The sequence below is a fragment of the Crocodylus porosus genome, unplaced genomic scaffold, assembly GCF_001723895.1.
Source record: "Crocodylus porosus isolate Cpor-Errol unplaced genomic scaffold, CroPor_comp1, whole genome shotgun sequence".
NCBI classification, from domain to species: Eukaryota; Metazoa; Chordata; order Crocodylia; family Crocodylidae; genus Crocodylus; species Crocodylus porosus.
In genome coordinates, this window is record NW_017728947.1 from 44,728,863 (window position 1) to 44,743,291 (window position 14,429).

The 14,429-nt window shown below is 43.1% G+C and overlaps 1 protein-coding gene across 2 annotated transcripts in view; it reads left to right on the forward strand.

Annotated features, from left to right (window-relative positions):
- Positions 1–14,429, forward strand: part of FUT8 (fucosyltransferase 8) — a 214,343-nt gene that overhangs the window by 127,902 nt on the left and 72,012 nt on the right. For both annotated transcript variants that reach the window (XM_019551725.1, XM_019551724.1), the window contains one exon: positions 6,004–6,118. In XM_019551725.1, the coding sequence (XP_019407270.1) occupies positions 6,004–6,118 (115 nt within the window). The remainder of the gene's footprint in view (positions 1–6,003; positions 6,119–14,429) is intronic.

Below are 14,429 nucleotides of genomic sequence, written 5' to 3' on the forward strand. Positions count from 1 at the left end.
CCCCCCCCATCCAAGGACCCAGTGGAAGTTCTGGGGCTTGCAGTGTTTTGTTCCTGAAGCCCTGGCAATGACTGCCCTGAGCATCTGGATTGGAGAACTGCCTGTATGCTCCCACCCCAGGGCAAACCAGTGTCAGTCACAAAAAAGCAGCACAAATTTATACTACTTCTTGTCTCTTCCAAAATTTTGGCATTGTGGTATGACAAGGGATATGGACATCTGTTTGTTTGGCCTTTGTACCACCATAAAAATTATGGTGGCACAAAGGTCACATCTGTTTCCAGTCTCAGATGACAAGCAGATTCAACAGCGAGGAAAAGACGAAGAGAACTCCTGCAGGCGAGATGAAGTGCCAGAAGACTGGAAAAGGGCAAGAATAGTGTCCTTCTTTAGAAGAAGGAGAAATGAAGACTCAGGAAATTGCAGATTGATAAATGTCTCTCTTACCAATATTCAACTAACCAATGGATCTATTTTATGCATCTAAATAGAACTACTATGATTAAGTACTGAAACATTGCTTAGAGAGGTTTTGGTATCCTTGTCATTGGAAGCTTAAGTTCAAGGTGGACAAAAATGTGTCTGGAATATTTAGAACAAGTTATTTCTGCCTTAAAGAAAGAATTGAACTAGCTGACCTTCTGAGGTCTCTCCCAATCCATTTTTCCTATCATTCTGTGATTTTATTTAGCTGAGTTTTTTTCACTGACTAGATTGCAAATTGATGGTATGCCTTTTAAAGTATCAGTATAATTGCATGAGAGAAGGGTGAGAAAAATTGTGTTAAAAATTCCAAGAAAATGTGAGTTTTCTCCCAAGCTAATGATGCTTGACAGATATTATAAAACACGTTTGGGAAGTTTTATTTGTTTTTTGCTTTGGTAAGTAGAACCTTCTACATAGCTTTACAAGTGTATGTAATCCATTGTATGGAACTTAAACATTTAGGCAATTGCCTGTCAAGAATGACAGAGGGGCGGAGGTGGAAACGGGTGGGGCTGGAGCCCTGCCCCCCCTTCCCCTTCTGTCTAGGCCCACTCCCCCTTCCCTCCTGTTTCTTGGGGTCCGGGCCTGCCCCCCCCGCTCTGTTCCCTGTGTCCCCACCATCGTGACGGCAGGCTGCCTTCTGTCAGGACATTTCTTTGTGCTCTGATTGGCTGCTTGTCAGTCTGATTGGCTGTTTGTCAGAGCGTGAATAAAGTGTTACAGACAGACTTAGGCTTTTATAATATTAGAATTTGTTCATTGCTTATTTCTAAACTGGTTTAATCTAATTTTTGAGCCTTACGTAGACTTCTAACACTTACCAATTTGAAGGTAGTTATCTAATTTTAAAATACTGTAGGCAAAGTGTAACCCAGACTTATTTTGTACTCATGGAAGACAGGGCAGGGCCTAGTGTATAAGACTGGAAAATAAAAATGACAAAATTGATTTAAAATGTAACAGTAATTTCCAAGCAGAATGTTTAATTCAGCAGTAAGTTTTATAGACTCCTGTTATAATTCATTGGAGATAACAACATGTAATGACCAAGCAATCAGTGTAAATGCTTCTGATCTCACTCGAAAGCAAGATCCTGGAAGATATTTTAAGGGTGTAGATAGTTATGTATTACAATTAGCATGTGCTGACTCTAAAGAATGTTAGTTAGTGTTAGCATATGCTGTGAGCAGTCACACATTTAAGAATTGTTCCTCTCTAATGTGCACTGCTTTGAACTGCTGCTAGAGGGGTGGTGAACAGGGATGTGTCTAGGAGCTGTCAAGTATGCTCTGTGCTTGCTCAGCTCTCCAGATTTCTAGCTGCGACATAGCTGAGGTACTCCCTCTCTCCCCTGCACTTCTTGGATCTCCCCCACATTGTTCGGATTACCCCTCTCACCAACTGCCTCCACCCCCCATCCCTGATTGCCCTCCTTGCCCCCCACCATGCAGATTGGTCCAAAGCAGCAGGTGATTCAGGAGTGTCTCCTCTTCTCTAGCTGCTTCAAGGCTCCCTGCAGCACACATTGATTTCCTATATTGGGTTCATGCATCCCTGCAAGGTCCTGGCAGCTGGCTGTTCACCTGTAAGACAGCCCCCCCCCAGCAACTGCTTATGAGTTCTCTGTGAGGGAAAGGGGGGAAGAGGGTAAGGACCTGCTAAGCAGCTGCGGGGCTTGGCAGGGGCGGTGTGGGCCTGATATGGGCTCAGGGAGAGCTGCTGCACCTCTGTCTTGTCCACCTTCCATGGCTGCCTGGCAGCTCTCTGTCCACCCACTTTCTTCCTCCCCCTTTCTTCCCCTTGTTCTTCAAGGAGCAGCTGGGCATCATGGGGGTGGCATGTGCTGCAGGGAGCCTGGAAGCAGGCAGGGAGAGGGAACCCCTCCCCTCCCTACACTGTCGCTCACCCCAGCCCCAGTGCTGGCCAGATGAGGCCTACAGTGCGGCTCTAGCCCCAGCACCCACTCGTCCCTGCCTCTGCCCTTGTCCCTTTCCCCAAAGGATGTTTCTCGGCAGTCATGGGACCCAATGGAGGCATGGGATTGAGCCTAGGGAGCCCAAACTGGTCCTGTGGAGAGCCTCTGGGCCCACCCACCTGCCTCTTACAGCCTGCAGCTGATCAACAGCTCCCTACCCATCCATTCCCCACCACCCTGTGCCCTACTTCCCCTTTCCCATTTACCCCTTCACTTCTGCCCTCTCTTCCATGTTCCCCCCCCAAACCCCACTTACTGCTTGGCTGTACCTAGCTGTTAGTCCAGGGCTATTGATTTCTGGTGATAGCTAATCCATGCTGGAAGTGGTGTCTCCTGTGATGTTGGAAGACTGCAAATTCATTGTTTCATTTCACCTCACTGGAGCAGCCTGACAATAAGATAACTCAAGCTGGGTAGCAGGGCTCAAAGATGATCATCCCCTAAAGTGGCTTAGCTTTATGATGCCTAGAGGGTACTTAGCACTTGTTAATAAGTGTTAATGAGGGGGGGTGCTTGTGTTTTAAGTGACCTTAATATTGTTTAATTATAGTATTTAACCTCACCTTGAGATCCTACTTGTAGAAACTTCATTAGTGGGAGGAGGAAATTTTCTTTGCAGCTCTGCCTCCTTCCCTTGTTTTCCCTTTTTTCCTCAAGGGCAGCACAGGGGCAGTGTGCACTGCAGGGAGCCTGGAAGTGAGCCAAAGAGAAATTCTCTGTGATGCAGCTCTGGCAAAAAACCTATCTAGCAGGGATAGCTTCAGCCAAGGAATTATGGAGTACCAGTGCCTTAGAATGCGGCCAGTTGGTGTGTCTTATATTGCCCCTAGAACAGGGGTGTTCAGCTGGGTTTTGACCATGTCTCATCTGTCTTGTGTTCCATCCACTGGTAACTCTCACCCATAAAGAACAAATGCATCACTCTCAAATAGTTCACGTTTATCAAAGCTGTAAAAAATTGGGGTATTATAATGGGAAGTCATAAGTCACTTTAACTGTGGACACCACTCCATTCTCTGGTGTTTGTAGGGAAGACAAAATAAGTATTGCAAGTATCTTAATATTTTCCATTTCCGTACTGTCCTTTGACCAAGGGTTTGAATAACCATGACTTCAAAACAGTGCTATACTATGATTATAGGATTTTGCCAAACCAGCTTCCTACCACTTGCTTGTCTGCCTCTGTCTCTTCTCCTCAGATAGGTTTCCCCTCCTGACCGAAAGCAGTTTTTCAGCCAAAAAACAAAACAAACCCTCTGCTATGTTGTTGTGAATATTTTGGATATTCTGATTTCCTTCCTGGTGGTTGGGCTTCCCCCTTTCCAGCATCAATACCACATTGTCACTCTTTTCTGACGGCTAGAATTGCTCTGCCCTTCTTTGGGCTCTAAAATGCAATTTTCCACTCAGTACTGATAAGTTACTATTTCATATCTGACAATTCCTAAAAATACAGAATACATTGTTTCTAAGCTAAATTTGTTACTTTATTGTAAAGTTGGAGTGATGTAGCTGCCATGATCCAGGAAATATGTGAGGGGCAAGGATTTTTGTGGGTAATATATTTTATTGACCCAATTGCATGGTTAGGATAAACTTAGGCAAGTTTTCTAATGCAATCCAGTATTCTTTAGGTCTGAGTAAAATGCAGGCACAGCAGTGACTAAAAACAGTCTTCCAGGCCGTGAAATTCCTTTTTGGGTCATGGCTATTCTTTGGAGTACCAAGCAAATGGGAAAAGATAGTTTGATTAGTGGAAGATGAAGACCTTTGAAAAGGGAAGAAGGTTGTTATCATCCGTGGTGTGAAGAAAGTTTATCAGGAATTAGGTACATTATAGTGAACTATGAAGTTAGTGTTCAGTCCTTGGACTTGGTGTCCATCCAGCTTATGAATTTTTGTTCCCAGGTTCCCCTTTGGAAGGCATTTTGTAGATTTCCCTTTATCCAAGAGGATAGTAAGGTTAGAAAGTAAGTAGTGGTTTTGTGACATGCATGTTCTGCTACATCCGTTTCTGTGTCTCTGCCCTTATTTTTTTTTTCTCATAATCATTCATTACAGTGCATAGTTTTAGTTCAGTTTCACCCACATAGTTTTCCTGAGGGCTTTTGGTACATTGGCTGAGAAGTATCATATTTTGGGATAGACATGTGAAGAAGACCTGAAGAAGACTCCAGACCTGAAAAAGAATGTAGTACATTCAAAAGCTTGTCTAAATCTATCCCAAACATGCAGTTGGTTTAATAAAATATCACCTACAAAAATCCTTGCCTCTCTCATAACTTTATTGTAGGCTTTTATTTAATATTTATACAATATTAATAAAACTACCTCAATATAATATAACCATTTTCAGGATTATAGTTGACTCAAAGTATCTGTCACATAAGACTTATAGTGCTACATTATATAAAGACAGTAAGCTTTGCTTTGATCACTATGTAATGTTAGATTGTCAGAGAAGCTACTTTAGATATTACCTACAGATTTTCTCTCCTCCCTGAGTCGATGGAGTTCATATCTATCATGGAACTAATGTTTTTTGGCCTCTTGGAAAAATACACATCTTTCCTTCAGCACAAAATGGAAACATTCTGTACAGTGGGCTTTAAAGTTTTCCTACTCCATATCTATAGGAATGGATGAGTAAAAAAATATGGTACGGGACACAAAATCAAAGAGTGTGGGCTGCATTCTGGATACCTTTTTGTGGTGCACAGAGGAAATACAGAGAGGTAGACTCCACTGAAGCTGAGTTGTACCAACAGTCCAGTTAGTTTAGTGTTGTCAGGTGCATGCACACACATTCTCTGCAGAACTTTGGCAGAGGTGATATCTTTTTTTGGACCAACTAAATAGCTGCAATTATTTTAGTTGTTGCAAGCTTTCAGGCTCACATGCCCTTCCTTAGGCAAAGGAGAAAGCACATATTGTAGTATTTCTCCCAGGTCAAAAGGAAAATTTATACTGCACAGGAGAAAAAAATGTCATAGTTTCCCCTGGGTGGAACACTTCCTTTTATGCAAGTTAGCCTCAGATAAAAAGTTCAAGCAGTCTGTTTACCTCCAACTTGTCTGATGGTAAGCTGGGTGTGGACTTTTTTCTTTGTTCTTCATTCTTAGTAAGATGTTTTCTATTATACAGGAGAGACTCAGATGGAATCTCCTAGTTAAAGTAGTTCTGTAGTGTGAAGCCTGTTTTTCAGGTGTGCAATTGCAGCTCAAACAATCAGCTGGCTGGAGAATAGTTGTTGGATTTTGGCTTCTTTTTCATAGAAATTATGAAATTTCCGTTTCATAGTGACTAATTGTGATATCTTGCATGTTGCAAGCATACAGGTTTTAATCGTGTTGGTCTACAGGCAAAAAAAAATGCACACATTCTCTGTTAATATAATTGCCTATTCTGCCCACTCATTGTACATTTAAGTAGATCAGTGTAATTGTAAGCTGAAATTCCGTTTAATTTTTCTTTATGGCTTTATCTAACCCTCTAATTTAGTAGTATTAAGGTAGCTTTCCAATGTTGCTTGCCTTTTTTAGGTCGATAATGACAGATTTGTACTACCTCAGTCAAATAGATGGAGCAGGTGAATGGCGAGAAAAAGAGGCCAAAGATCTAACAGACCTTGTACAGAGGAGAATAACACACCTTCAGGTAAGTAGGATACAGAAAAAACATTTTAATTAAGGGCAAGATGTATTTTGATGAAGGAATATTTTAGCCTGCTAAAATATACCGTTGCAATAAAAACAGTAATGTGATAATTTGAGTGGAAATATAGGTACAAATGATGCATACAGTAATTTGAGAAGACAAATTGCAAATATATTGCATAGTATGTGAAAGTAAGTATTTTCACACAAGAAAGTATAATAAGAGAAAAGGTTTAACTATTTTTAATTGTAAGCATACAATAAAGCGATCTCTTCATACGTATTTTTGTTCTTTTGCTAGATCCATGATTACCATAACTTTGAACTATAACTGTCTTTCCGTTCAGGCTCTGTATGCCAACCAAAAGCTAAACAGCAGCTTCCCTTTTTGATATATTACAACAGTGTGTTTTCAATCATTTTGAAACTGAAATATACAAATAAACATCAAGTGATACCCCTTAAAAGTAAAACTGATTTGGTCATTTCTTTCATACAGTTGTTCATCACTAGATGTCCAGAAAGAGGGACAATATTCGCCATAAAGCAAATAATTATCCATTATCAATTAGACTCTCATTCACTGAACTATAAATAGTGGGTGTGAAGAACCATCAACCTCATTTAAATTGTAATAACCTTTCTCCAAGCGTATTTAATTTCCACATATTTCATTTTTTTTCTTACTGGTTCCAGATCCTAGCCACCCTGACAGTGAAGTAGCACCTCCTAAAAGGCCATTTTCCTAGCTCATCATGTTAAACACAGTACCTTCTTTACATCCCTCCAGCAGTCTTCCTTTTCCACTAAATCTACTGGTCGTCATTTTTACGCCTCATCATGATCTGTTGCCTCCATATTTATTGTATCTTATATACCAGGTTTTGGCAATCTATGGCCTGTGAAGAGATTGGCAGGAGGGCTTGGTGGCAGAGGCACTTTGTCTGCTGCATCCCACTGCTGTATCCTGTGTTACCATTGCTGCTGAATTTAAGGCTACCCATTGGCACTGAGGATGGAAATCATCAGCAACGGGTGGTGATAGTAAGCAGAAGCTGCAGCAGCAGAGCATGAGAACAACCCTTGGCACAGCGCTGCGTGGGCTGGGGCACTGTAGAAGGGTTGACAGCCCACAGCTTTCTTAAAGGTTGCTGCCTTCTGTTATATACTGTTGAGGTACTAATCCCAGCTCCATTATTCCAGTTATGTCAACTTTTATTTCCATTAACACTACATGTCTACATGGGAAGATTCTAATATTATAAAAGCCTTAATCTGTCTGTCTATCCATAATGCTTTACTTGTGCCCTGATTGGCTGATTGAAACAGCCAGTCAGTGTGAGAATACAGCGTTCGGACAGGAAGTGGCAGCCTGGTGGAGTGCCACCATGACTGTGGGAACACAGGAGGGAGAGGGCGAAGCTAGTACAGCTGGCCTTCTGGCCTTGCGTGTCCCCCCCCACCCCAACGCTCTGCTTCCTGGAGGCAACGGCAGTGGAGCAGACGTACTGGGGGCAGTCAAGGCCTGCAGTGCTGGCCCCCTGCTCCCTGCAGGTGGAGACAATGGAGCGGGGGAAGGGGGAAGGCCACAAGAGTTGGTCTTCTCCCCCTTGCTCCTTGGAGGTGGTGGGGAGGGGGGAGTGGGGTCAGGACACTGAGGTGGGGAGGCCACCAGTGCTGTCCACAGCCTGCCTCTCCCCTCCCCTTTTCCATTCCCCTCCCCCTTTCCATTATCACTGCCTGCAGGGCCAACATGGGGTGATGCAGCAGTGGTGGTGGGAGGAATGGGCCTGACTTGTGAGGGAGGAGTGAACATGGTGCTCAGTGGGAGGGTGGAGTAGCGGGCCCAGCCCAGCCTGACACAGCAGCAGGGGGAGTAGAGGAACAGGTGTCCTGCCCCCACCTTCAGGCCCAGGTCGACTTCTCCCCCTCCTCCTCCGCTGTGTCGGTCCCAAGCCCACTTCTCCTGTCCCTACACTGTTGCTGGGAGGGGGGAGGACCTCTGCCCCCCCCCCGGTGCAGCAGGCCAGCTTCTCCCCACCCTTGGACCTGTTCCTCCCTCACATTGGGCCTGGGTCTGCTCCTCTCCTTCCCCAGCTGCTATGGCAGGGAGCAGGGGAGTGGGTCTGCACCCCAAGCAGCAGGAAGGAAAGGGGGAGCAGGCCCAGATTGGGGGTTGGCATGGGGCTCTGTCCCCGCCTGCTTTCCCTCCCATTGTTCTTGATGCGTAATTGGCTAGGCTTTCTATAAATATGTAAAAGCTCATTTCTTTACCCTCTGTTGGCATCTTAAAACTATCTTATTCCATGATGTCTACAAAAAATGAAGAGCTGTTTTGCATAACGTGTTGTTTACTGATTTTATGCAAATGAGTATTGTTAGCTTATTACCTAATTCTTACTTTTTTTTCGTATCCATATATTGTTGCTTTTGCTTTGGATCATAAGCTTTTCATGACAGAGGCTGTATTTTTGTATATGTTTTACAGGGCTAATTCCCAGTTTGTACTTTGACACAATGGATAATTGACTTCCCAGTAGGAACTCAAAACTGAACTCAGATATGCTTATCTAGAATGCATGGAGAAGTTCTATTTAAAATATTTCCTCATTTCCATCTAATGAATTACAAAGTAAAACCTTATACTATTACAAAATCCAGGTCTAGCATGCGCACTATGATTTTTTTCAGGTTATAGTAGTACAGTATCCTCTATTTAAGTGCTTAACCTTAGGACTGAAAAAAACTATACGTATATCTAGAATCTGCATTTAACTTAATATAGGCAGTACTCATTCAGTACAAGGCCCTGTCTGTGCTATGGTATTAGCAGCCTTGAAACTAATTACATAGGTGCTGATAAAAGACTTGAAATTTGAGAAGAGAGAGCAGCCATGGAACTGACTTGGCTTATGTCAGTTTCAAGGCTTCTAGGGCTCCAAGCAGATGTTCGGCTAAAGGCACTGTGGAGTCTGATGTGTTGTCTGAACAGTCATGCTTCGTGAAATGCTACGTGTCCATGGCAAGAGGTGCGATTATGAGCTCAGGAATCAGATCCCCATCATGCCATATTGCTGGTGCAGGGGGAGCTCAGGATCATGATCCCCTGGATGGGTAATAAGGAAGGTAGTCAACTGATCTCTGCTTCTAGTCTTGGAAGTATATGGGCAGTAAGGGCTCTAATGTGCCTCCTGAGGCTGGGAGTCCTGATCAGCATCATGGACTCCCCTCCCTATCAAATCATGGTCTCTCAGAGCCTCAACAACCACCCTCCTGAGCTTGTGAAAGTCAGCTTTCCTAAAGTCGAGGATTTCTGTATTGCTAATTGATTTGCCAGCTTTGCAATGGATAGAGAAAGTGATCACTGTCCCCAAGCTTCCCTTTGATCCTCAGGTCACTGGCTAAATTGTCCCCTTTGGCCAGTGCCAGTTCTAGCAGTGCCTTACCCCTTGTTGGCCTGTAGACTTTTTGAGTCGAATAGAGCTCATCAATGCAAGTGAGGAAGAAGCCACCTAATGGTAAAATAAACAATACAATAGCAGATAACAAGTATGCTTTTTTCTGATGTTTTTATAGGATATTGGAATAGGACCAGATAAGTTTTTTGCCCTGACATTTTTTTTGAGGAAAAATTCAGTGAACATATGAATATTGAAGAATTCTGGAGAATGTGTATTATAGCATTAAATGATGTCTTGGCTCTGCTCCATTAGATGTTTTATGATTTGGTATCTAAAATCTAATCTATGAAGATGATAAACTCCTTTCTCAACCTGAACACCACTGTTACTCATAGAGGGAGGGGTTTGTCAATAGAAAGGAGCAGAGTTTTCAGTCCCCCTGCATCCTGGTGTTCATTGTACCCAAGGCAGAATCCTTTCCTGGAGGAAGGTAGGTGACAGCTGAAGAGCTTAATTTTACCAAATTAGAGCCAACTCAGGCTCCTTGTCCCACTGTACTTCACACACATTTTAGTAGTGAGTTGCTAAACCAAATCTGTTGACTAGCTGCCTGAGAACTGATGAACTTCTGGTAGCTCTGAGATCCTTTTTCCTTCATCTTTCTTCCATGGAGCAAATGGAGACCAACATTGACTATAGTAGGGTTAACTTTGAGTAGCTGGGATGGGAGCAATTCTCCTGTTAATTTACTGATGAGAAGCCTGGTTGGAACTATTCCTTTTCAGCAGCCTTGACAGGGTCTTGGGCTCTGGAATTTTTGCATTATATTTCACAAATTCTGTTTCACAAAGTGATAAATTGAGTCTGGCCACCACGCCACCCTAGCCCTGCTTCGTGCCCGGAGACGGCAGATTGGCCGCATACTCCACTGCCTGGGCTACCCTGTGCCTGAGACAGGTGGGGCCAAGGGACCTCGTCATGAGCTAGACAGAATCGCTTGGCAGGCTGGATTTGGCCCATGGACCATATTTTGGCCACCCCTGAAATAGAGTAAAAAGTAAAGTGTGTGTGCTCTCTTGTGGCACATGCCACAAGATCTCTTACCTTCAAATGCATTCTGTAGATACTGACAGTAATGGGACAATGGCACTTAATTCTAAACTATCAAATCTGGTAAATAAAACAGCATAGTTCTAAGACTGATATAAGATTATTAAGTATGGCCACTGTAAGATTTGTCTGATTGTCTAGCTGTCGCTGATTTCTTATGACATTTTCTTTTCATGGAAGTTATGACATTTTATATATGTAATTTGTTGAAATATTTTGTTGATATCATAGTTACTCAAGTAGTATATAGAAGCTTCAACATACCCAGATCCCTGGACACTTTTAATTTTACTTTTTCTAACAAACTTATTTGTTAAATTTGTTTGAAGCATAGATTGTCATTAGATTTGTTTGAGGTTTAAAGTCCATTGTCAATCCCGTTCCTATGGAAGGGGTGAACAGTGTATTTTGAAGCTGTTGAAGTAACTACCTTAAGACTATCAAATCAAGGAAACTTAAATCCCAAATTAATTCCCACTGTTCCTCTGTTTACCAATGTGAGTGTATGTCACCTTTGTAACTGTCTTGGAGAATGGATGCAGCTGTAATAGTCCAGGAGCTTTGCAAGAAGCAAAAGTATAACTAAGATGGAGGGACAGCCATGGGTGCTGACTTTGGGGGTGGGGGGAGATAGTGGGAGAAAAGAGAGCAGCTGTTGTAACAGCTTTATGACTGTGCAAGTGGTGTGACAGCAATTAGAAGTCTTGGCTGTTTCTGTGCATTGTAACTTCCTTGTTATGCCTCTGGTGAAAAGGAAGGATTTTTGTAGGTAATATCTTTAATTAGACCAACTGAATAACTGGAAAAGGTGTTAGATAAGCTTTCCAACACAAAGTACCCTTCCTTAGGTCTGGGAAAGAATCTTAAAAGCTTGTCCAATATCTATCCCAGCTCTTCAACGAGTCTAATAAAAGCTTTTACAAGACAAAATATAAACAAAACCTTTGCTTCAGAAATTCTTAGGTTAACAGTTTGGTGTTTATCAGGAGAGAACCTTTCAGTGTACTGAATTACAGTACCATTTAAATATCCCATTATACAATCATTACTAAAAAAATTTAACGTAATTCTGTAGCATTGCATTATAGCTTTGTATCAACAGCACATTGAACACATTGTGGTGATGTTATCTGAATTACTAAGTTGTTTCTTCTTGATCAGTGATGCCCAACTTATCTGGTCATGCATGCTAGACACAATGTTCAGGGTCAATCCAAAGGCCAAATCTGATGCAGTAGACTTTGTCATCTGGCCTACGGGGCTTCCACTGTTCATCCCCTACCAAATTTCTAGACGTACATGGAGCACCACAGGCTAGATGCCATGGTTCTACGGGTTATTGACAGTGCCCTGTGACTGTTGGGGACTAGACTCATTGACCTTTGAGGTCTATCCTAGTCATGTCCCTATGTTCTTCTTAGCTGCTTTCCTTGTAGAGACAGGTCTAGGAGAAATGGGAGATTGTACAGATTGCTGTAAGTTGAAGGTAGGAGAAGAATGCATAGCTTCATCAGTTTAGAGCAGGCATGACCAAGGTATGGCCAGTGGGCCGGATCTGGCTTGTAGAGCCAGGGCATCTGACCTGCAGTGCTCCCCATGGGTCTGAAAATTTGGTGGCAAAATGATTGGTGGCAGTGTAAATTGCCAAAATAGTCATTGCGCCTGCAGCCATGGAAATTAACACTCTCGTCCATCATCCTGCTGCCAAATTTCCAGAGCCTTGGCTTGAACCATGGGACAGATCCAGAGCATGAAACTGCATCATCTGGCTTGTGGGGCTGCCTGTGGGGCTGGCAATTTGGCAGTGAGAGGAGTGGTGGCTGGTACAGATCTAAGAGCTGCAGCAATTAATCCTGCCATGGCCATATTCCTGTCCCATGTGCCAGATGATGCAGCTCTGTGCTATGGATCCAACCCTGTGCTTGAACTCCTCACTACTGATCTAGCCCATGGGTCTGGGTGAGATGGCTACCATTTGGTTTATAAACTGTTTACAACCCTGTCTTTCTATAACTTCATAGAACAGTGAAAATGCACCTCTGTCTGTCTTGGCTGGATTTGAAATTAGCCAAAAGGCAAGGTAGATTTGCACTTTAACCGAAGTAAATTTGAAATATAGTGACAATGATAATGAAATGCTATCAGGATCCTAGGGGGAAGAAGGAAGAAGAGCAGCAGAATAAGGACTTTGGATGTCAGAGAAGTAAACTTTAACAAACTGAGGGTCCTGTTGGGCAAGATCCCTTGAGAGACAAGTCTGAGGGGAAAAGGAGCCCAGCTGTCTTCTATGCAGGCTCTTAAGGGTGCAGGAGCTAGGTATCCTGATGAGAAGGAAGAATGGGAAGTGCAGCAGGACCGTGGCCTGACTAAACACTGACCTCTTCAAGGACCTGAAACTAAAGAAGAAATCCTACAAAAAGTGGAAGCTTGGTCATAGTACTAGGGAAGTGTATAAGAGTATGCATAGCCACACGGAGAAAATTAGGAAGGCCAAGGCACAATCTGAGATGCAGCTGGCAAGGGACATGAAAGGCAATAAAAAGGGATTCTACAAATATGTCAAGAGTAGGAGGAAGACCAGAGATGCCATAGGTTTCTTGAAGAATGTAATCTCGTCACAGATGATGCTGAGAAAGCTGAAGTACTTAATGCATTTTTTACTTCTGTTTTCATATATAGGAACAGCTACCAGCTGACAAGTTGGCAGCAGAGAGCGGGAAGGAGACAAACAGCCTAAGATAATGGCAGAGCGGTTTAGGGATTACTTAGCAAAGCTAAATGCTTTCAAGGCAGCAGTACTAGATGGGATGAACCTGAGGGCACTGTAAAGGAATTGGCTGAGGTAATTTTTGAGCCATTGCCTGTCCTTTTTGAGACATCATGAATGACTGAAGAACAGGCAAATATAGCGCCCATCTTTAAGAATGGGAAGAAGAAGGATCTAGGGAATTCCAGACTAGTAAGCCTGATCTCTCTGTCTAGAAAGATTATGAAGCAGGTCCTCAAGGAATCCAGTGTGAAGCACCTAGAGGAGATCAAGGTGATCAGGAACAGGCAGCATGGATTCACCAAGAGCAAGTCATACCTGACCAACCTTCTATGGTCAAGTGACAGGCCCTTTGGATGAGGGGAGAGCAGCAGGCCTGGCATACCTTGATTTTGTGGAGGCTTTTGACATTGTCTTCCACAACATCATTAAAAAACTTAAGAAACTATAGACTAGATGAAAGTACTGTAAGGTAGATAGAGAACTGGTTCGATCATTGTTCTCAGCAAATTGTCCTTAATGGCTTAATGTCCAGTTGGGAGGAGGTAACAAGTGGGGATCCCCTTGAGTCTGTCCTGGGTCCAGTATTGTTCAACACCCTTATTAATAATTTGGATGGTGGGATTGAGTGCACTTTTGTGGATAACTACAAGTTGAGTTGAATTGCAGATGCTCTGAATGGCAGGCCTAGGTTCCAGAATGACCTGGATAGACTGGAGAAGTGGTCCATAATTAAATGAGATTCAACAAGGACACATGCAAATTCCTGCACTGAAGAAGAAATAATTGCATGCACAAATACAGACTGGGGAGTGCTGGCTGGGCTGCAGTACTGTGAAGAAGACCTGGGGATTAGAGTGGACCCCAACCTGAGCATGAGCCAACAGTGTGCTCTTTTTGCAAGAAAAACCCAACAGCATCCTTGATTGTATAAATAGGAGCATCACTCACAAATCAAGGAAAGTAATTCTTCTGCTCTATTTAGCACTGGTGAAGGCTCACCTGGAATGCTGTATTCAGTTTTGTGTCCTGTC